Source organism: Streptopelia decaocto (assembly GCF_964273445.1).
Source record: "Streptopelia decaocto genome assembly, chromosome: 4".
Lineage (NCBI taxonomy): Eukaryota > Metazoa > Chordata > Aves > Columbiformes > Columbidae > Streptopelia > Streptopelia decaocto.
The window spans coordinates 21595248-21602886 of NC_138658.1; the positions used below are offsets into that span (position 1 = coordinate 21595248).

The following is a 7639-nucleotide window of genomic DNA, read 5'->3' on the forward strand; positions in this document are numbered from 1 at the left end:
AGCCGTGGAAAGTAAAGCAGATGACGTACGGTGCTGATATCGGCTGTCATTAAGTAGCACAGCACAGCATGGGGTGGGAGCGTTACCATTGCCACTGGTGCTAGCCAAAGCTATGGTTGAAAAAGGCCTTTCCTGAGGCCTCCAAGCCTGGCAGAGCCTCATCAGAGCCCAAGGAGGCATGAGGACATTCTTGGTCTCCCCTGCCAGACTGGGCCCACCTCGAACAGTGGCTCCAGCAAGAAGGAGGGGTTGAAATCCATGACAGACACCCACTGAAAAGCCCTGTACAAAGGCAGGACCTGCCCTCCACCTCCAGCCAGCTTTTACCCTTCCTCCTGGAAAAGTACCTTTTGGATGGTGCCCTGGGTAGTGTGGGGAACGTGTGCTGTGCGCAAATAGAAGCGAGGCAGTGTGAGCCGGCCGGTGCACGGTCTCACCTCGGCGGCTGCTTGGCAGTCTGCTCACATCTTTCTCCCATGAAGAATATTCCACTTTCTTTGTCTAAAATGTTGAGTGGTTATGAATAGTAAGGATAGACTATCTGTAATTATTTTTAAATTATTAATGGTTTTGTTAGATCCCTTCACTTTTACATTACGTTTCTGTTAATGTAAGTTAAATCAAAATGTACTTCAGTTTCCAGGCGGCTCCCAAATGTATTTTTCATTCTTTCATAACATTACTTCAACTTCTCTATAAGGTGTCTATGATAAAGTTTGCTCTTGAGCCAGCAGCCTCCCAGTCCTAATGAATTCAGTGAAAGGCTTGCCGAGCGGGCTCTCATCCGCCAGATTAGATGGCAAATGAGGCCATGGCTGCATTGCCAGTTAATATACTCCTACCAGCTAGCAGGTGACATACCCTATTCATAAGAAGGGCTGTGGAGGCCACGGAGGGATCATCAAAGAAAAGGGGGGAGTTTATCAGAATAACTGAATTACTTTATTGGCACTTTTAATTACACTTAGGAGACTCAGGTTGTTACGCCAGACACTCCCGATCAGAAAATATCGGCCGAGTGCCTCACTCAGGGCTCAGACCTTGCAGGTGGTGAGGAAAGGGTACTGCACAACTCCCTGCCCACATCCCTGTCCCAGGAAATGCTCTCAGACGGGGGGACTCAAGCCAGGCGACCCCAAAGCAAAACGTGGCCTTCTTCAGAGTCGCTCCTCTCTGCGCTTTGCCCCTTGGCCCAGGAGAGGTCCGGGGGGGCTGGGAGTGGCCGCCAGGACGTCGCCCCACGCCGGCCAAGGAGAACGGTGTTGAGGAGAGGAGTGAGCGGAGTTAAACGTGTGCGTTCAACACAAACGCCACGAAAAATGCCTGGATAAATTATGCAGAGGGATTTCTGGATTTCTTTCAAGTAATTAAGTTTCGATTTCTTGCATTTATTTTAGTGCCAGGAAGCACGAGGCGCCACAAACGGCAAAAAGTCTTCATTGATCGTTCTGGGCTTTAAGTTTGACTTCGTGACTTGACTTGGCTTCCGACGGCAGCGCGGTCCTGGCGAGGCCGAGGGGTCAGCGGGAGCCGGCGGGGCCGTCACGCCACAGCGGGGGCGCGATGACGGATGCACCTCGCGCTGCCTGCCCAATACCATGCACCGGCCCCGAAAACATTTCTTGAGGGGAAGCAGGAGCTGGCACAGGCAACGATGCCGGGGTGGACGGGGAGGGAGGGTCCTGGGGATGCGGAGGCACTGCCGGGGGTGGGGGCTGTCCCGACAGGGCGTCCCGGCGCGGTGGCTGCCGCGGCTTCGAGGGTTGCAGCTGTCCGCACCCGCGGTGTTCCCGCGGCGGCAGGGCCAGGTCGTCCTCCGTCCCGGAGTCCCGAGGGAGCGGGCCGGAAGCGGCGGGGGTCGGGGCTGGTGTGGGGCACCGGGACCGCTTCTCCGGCAGAGCCGGGGCAGGAGCTGCCCTGCGCTAAAAACAAAGGTAGAGTTTGCTCGAAGTGTAGCATCTTAATGGATTAAAAATTCATAGGGCGCATTAGGTTCGGTAAAATATGAATGCGAGGCTTTAAATTTTAATCGTAAATCAGAACATGGATACATGAGAGGCGACAGTGATTTCTCCCCAGATGTCTGCGTGGGTCAGAGTGTGGGCGTGGGTAAGCGAGGCGTGTGACTCTCCTTTTATTCAGGTGGCCCACCGGTGCTCAGAGCCAGCTGCGGGGCCCGCGGACCCGGAGGGCCGGCGAGCTGCCGGGTGGCGGCGGGGGCTCCGCACCTGCTTTGGCCCCCTCCGGCGTCCCTCACGACAGCGGTCGGGGGTGCAGCTGGGCATGGCGGCGTCTCTCTCTCAAAAAAAGCCCCCCCCAAAAATTTTTAAAAGGGGGGGAGACGGGAAAGGAGGCGTTTGCTCGGCGGCGGTGCCGCGGGCAGTGCGCTGCCGGCTGCGGCAGCGCGGCGGGGCCGGAGGCGAGTCCCTGCAGCACGGAGAGCGACCGTCAGCGCGGCATCCGCGGGGACCCCCGGGGCCCGCCGGGGTCATCCGCGGGGTCCGGCATCGAGGAAAGTTTTCCTGGCTATTCCCCGTGCTGCTCCGCACCCCGCTGCACCCCCGTGGCGGCCGTTCGCAGCAGCGATAAGCGCTCAGCGTTTTGGAGATCGGTTGTCAGTTGCTATTAAAATCAAGATTAATTCATATTAACGATATGCATTCTCAATTCTCCCGTGTGACAGCATACATTAGAACAACTATTGCGAGTAATTAAACTCAATGCGGGAGGGGTTAAATGTATAGCGTGGAGAGGCTTTTCTCCTCTCCCTTCTCTCTGCCAAAGTTCAGCCGAAGAGCCGGGCGGGCAAGCCCCTTCCGCGGCTCCGCGCACCCGGCAGGCTGGCTGCCCTCGGACTTCCCAGCGCCAACGAGGTATTTCCTTTTATTTTTTTTTTTTTTCCCGGAAAGTGGGAGACTTTCCTGCTCGGCTGGTTTGCCCGCACACCTCCTGGCACGCCTGTGCTGAACGGCGAAGGGCTGCGGCCGCTGCCGGGGAGGCGGGAGCGCAGGAGCGGCCGGGCGCGCTGCGGGGACTCCGGCGGAGGGAGGCACAGGAGCAGCTGCCTCCCTCCCCGCCACGGGCGGGCCGCGCCTCGCGTGGGCTCTGACCGGGATTTGATGAAAACACGCAAAAATATTATTGATGGGTTTTTCTTGGGCGTTGAAGATGCTCGATGCTTTAGACTAATTAGACAAGCCAAAAGCCTTTTGAAGATAAAGCAAATTGGACAACCCTTGTTAATTAGAACATAATTTAAAGTTTGAAATTATATCACTCATGAAGTCGCCTAATTAGTATGACGATATGTTAATAGCCTACTGAGACACGAAAAGCGGAGGTTTGGCATGAACTCCTTAAAGGCTTGCAAGAAAATCCTCTTTCCTATGTTGTCATTAATAAAAGATTTCTATAGACTTCAGCCTTTCAACGGTGACATACAATTTATAGTACACACAATGCATTAGCCCATAGTGCTGCTCAATTTTTTTACTATTATGAAAACTAATAAATTCGTCAAGCTGAATTAAGCATACAAATCAGATGAGGCATAACAGATTACATATTGAAGCGCTGTGTCTCCCGAGCCTAAATGAAATTTCAATCTAATAATTCCTTCCTGGCCCGGCCATAATTTGTTTAGAGATGTTGTTCTACTTCTTTCCAAGCGCTATTCGCACCATAATTAAATGATACTCAAGCTTTTAACTTTGATTTATTTCATTTCTCCGAGCTGGCGACAGTGCGAGCTGATACAATGTAATTTTTTTTATTTCCCTTAAAATTACCAAGTCTGCTGTTTAGGTGAGAAATTAAACACCTAAGCACTTATTTTAACCTTCCCGCTGCAAAGTGAAATTCATGGAAATAAACCAAGCCACCTTCAGGAAAACTGTCCTCTATTTTTTTCATTTTCTTTTTTTTTTTTTTTAACTGTATTTTTTTATAAATCTCGTATTTTTGGAATAGAGAGGCGGGAGGAAGTTGGCGGGGCAGCCGTGCGCTTTTGCGGAAGGACCCCCTCGCCACCCCGCGATGGGGGACAGACCCCGGCCGCCGTTCTCTGCCTTTCCCTCCTGGCCCCCGCGCAGCGCCCTGCGGCCAGCGCCCCCCGCCGCCCCCCGCCACGCCGGAGCGGGGAGCAGTGCCAGGGCAGCGCCCGGGACAGTCTGTGGCTATGGGCTGTTTTGAGCCTGGACGGGACCGTTGTCTTTCTTTTCTTACTTTTTATTTTTCTTTTTTTTTTTTTTTAATGGAGGGTGGATTTAAGTCGCTTTCCCCCTCCCGTGTTTTTTATTTTATTTTATTTTTTGGCTTTTTCCCTCCCCTTTCGGGAGGTGGCGAGGCGCGGTGCGGCTGTGAGTGTGGGAGCACGCGTAGGCGTGGGCGCGGGGGTGGCGGGGGGCGGGCAGGGAGCGGCGGAGGAGGGGGCCAAGGCCGAGGAGGCAGGCGCGGAGGGCCCTTCCCGAGGAGTTGGGCTGTAGTGACAGGCGAGAGGGGAGGGGAGGGAGGGGAGAGAGTAAAACCCACAGGCGCGGCGGCGGGGAGGGCACTTCGCGAGAGGCGAGGGCCGGCGCCGGAGCGGAGGCGGCGGCGGACGGCGGCGAGCGCCCGGGCGGAGGGCGGGCGGGCGGGAGGCAGCCCGAGCATCCCCCGCGCAACCCCGGCTCCCCGGAGCCGCCTCGCCCGGCCGCGTCCTCCCCGGCGAGGCTCGGGCAGCCGGCTGGGGGGCGAGTGGGATTTTTAATTTTTTTTTCTTTTTTCTTTTTTTTTTTTTTCGGGGGGGTGGCGGCGCGGGGGCGGGCCGGGGCTCCTGTGGCTTTTCCGGGGGATCCGGGCCCCCGGCCCCGCTCCCCTGCCCTCCTCCGGCGGCCTCTGGCTGGCGGGCCGGGCCGTGACGGCGGCGAGCACCATGATGATGTCCCTGAGCAGCAAGCAGCCCTTCGGCCTCCCCCACGGCGGCGGCGGCGGCCTCCACGAAACCAAGTACTCGGCCCTGCACACCGCCTCGCCCTGCCCCTCCGCCGGCGCCACCGCCCCCGCCGCCAGCTCCCCCAGCAGCACCGGCACCGGCGGCTCCGCCGGACGCGGCTCCAGCTCCGGCTCTGGCTCCGGCCCCGGCGGCGGTGGGGGCTCCGGCTCTGGCTCCGGCTCGGGCTCCGGCCCCGGCGGCGGCGGCGCGGAGGCGATGCGGCGGGCCTGCCTGCCCGCCCCTCCGGTAGGTGCCCGCCGCCCGCCGCCCCGCTTTAAGGGGAGCCCCTCGGCGGCCCCCCGGATCCGCCTGATGATTTTTTCATGGCCGCGCAGCAAATCACCCGGCGCCGCCGGGCGCTCGCCCAACTTATGCATGCGGCGGCTCTTGCCGCCCGTATTAATTTTTATGACCTGGGATGCTGCGTGCGGCTGGTGCGTGTGTCCGTCCGTCCGCCCGCCGCTGGCTGCCTCTGCGTGCGAGCGGCTGCGCGCCGCGCCCGCTCCCTCGCCCCGCTCGCTCCCTCTTCTCTCCCCCACCCCCCCCCCCTTCACCAGGATTTCTCTTTTAACATGCTGGGGAGGTTTTAGTGGCACGGCGGAGTGCGCGGGGAGGCGAATTCCCCGCTGAACGTTATGTGTGCCTTCTATTTGCAATTGCAGAGCAATATATTCGGCGGTCTGGACGAGAGCCTGCTGGCCCGCGCCGAAGCCCTGGCAGCGGTGGACATCGTCTCCCCGAGCAAGAGCCACCACCACCACCCGCCGCACCACAGCCCCTTCAAGCCGGACGCCACCTACCACACCATGAACACCATCCCCTGCACCTCGGCCGCCTCCTCCTCCTCGGTGCCCATCTCCCACCCGTCCGCCCTGTCGGGCACCCACCACCACCACCACCATCACCACCACCACCACCACCAGCCCCACCAGGCGCTGGAGGGGGAACTCTTGGAGCACCTGACGCCGGGGCTGGCGCTGGGGGCCATGGCGGCCCCCGACGGCGCCGTAGTCTCCACGCCCGGCCACGCTCCCCACATGGCCGGCATGAACCCCATGCACCCGGCGGCGCTGGGCATGGCCCACGCCCACGGGCTGCCAGCCCACATGAGCTGCATGAGCGACGTGGACGCCGACCCCCGCGACTTGGAGGCCTTCGCCGAGCGCTTCAAGCAGCGCCGCATCAAGCTGGGGGTCACCCAGGCCGACGTGGGCTCGGCGCTGGCCAACCTGAAGATCCCGGGGGTGGGCTCCCTCAGCCAGAGCACCATCTGCCGCTTCGAGTCCCTCACCCTCTCTCACAACAACATGATCGCCCTCAAGCCCATCCTGCAAGCCTGGCTGGAGGAGGCCGAGAAGTCCCACCGCGAGAAGCTGGCCAAGCCCGAGCTCTTCAGCGGCGCGGAGAAAAAGCGCAAGCGGACCTCCATCGCCGCCCCCGAGAAGCGCTCGCTGGAGGCCTACTTCGCCCTCCAGCCCCGGCCCTCCTCCGAGAAGATCGCCGCCATCGCCGAGAAGCTGGACCTCAAGAAGAACGTGGTCCGCGTCTGGTTCTGCAACCAGCGCCAGAAGCAGAAGCGTATGAAATACTCGGCCGGCATCTGAGACAGCAGCGGAGGAGAATCGCCATCGTAATAATAACGATAATAAACATAAAATTCAATAAACAACATCAACAAAAAAAAGGGAAAGGAGGAAAAAATAAATCACAACCGCGTCCCACCGCCCCCAGCCCACCCCATCACCCGCCCCGCGCCCAACTTTCGGGGGGACTTCCCCGCGGAGCCACCGCCCGGACCCGTCCCGGCAAGTACCGCTGGTTTTTATTCTTAACAGACCTCGCCTGAGGGCAAGCGCGAAACATGCCCTTCGCAGCGGTGTGTCCGCAATGTCATGGCTTTCTCGGGACCCAAACTTGAATTTAGAGTTGAGGCTTGCGCCGCGAGAGACGTCTCAAAAGTATTTTGATTTAAATAATAGTAATAATGATTTAAAAAAAATAACAGATGGCAGGTTTTTCTGCGTTTACACTGCGTATTATAAATATATAAATATATATATTTTTACTGTGGTTATTATCCTTTTCCTTCTCTGAAGTTCTAACGCTTAGGGAAAGAGCTGATCCTGCTGTGTTCACTGGTCTTCAAAAGCTATTATTAGATTACTGCCAAACAACCCCTTGTAAATTATTAATTTATCTCTCTAGCAACTTCATTTTGTGCTCATTCTTATTAATTACACCTCTTTAATCTAAGTCTTGATACAAGTAAAAAAAATGGATAGTGAGAATCGAATATTTTGTGTTGGTAGGATTTATGAACGTGAGCTTTTCTCTTCTTCTCAATGTCCCTTTTGGCCATCTGTAAATTGTCACCTGAACCTAAGGTATTTCTCTGGCGAGTATTCTTATTAGTACGGCGTCGGCACCCTATAGTAGATGTTCTACATTATTTGTGTAGCCTGATTCACTGTCCGAGGTATTTGTTTACCGCGTTACATATTTAATGGGGATTCCCATATTGTCCCCACTACACGCTGCTCCCGAAGCGAGAAAGGACGTGGCCGTGTAAGGTGACAGCGTGGGGGGTTTGTTGCTTCGGGTTTCTTGCCAGCACAAGATCCGTCTTTCTCGATTTCAAAGCTGTATCGCGACGGTTTGCAGACCGGC

General features: G+C 57.2%; 1 protein-coding gene across 1 annotated transcript; it reads left to right on the top strand.

The window, feature by feature from the left end:
- Positions 1-4912: 4912 nt before the first annotated feature.
- On the top strand, positions 4913-6576 carry POU4F2 (POU class 4 homeobox 2; the record flags this gene model as incomplete). The annotated part of the gene is made up of 2 exons (XM_082050772.1): positions 4913-5218; positions 5635-6576. The coding sequence occupies 2 exons, from the start codon at positions 4913-4915 to the stop codon at positions 6574-6576; spliced, it is 1248 nt and encodes a 415-aa protein (XP_081906898.1).
- Positions 6577-7639: the final 1063 nt, after the last annotated feature.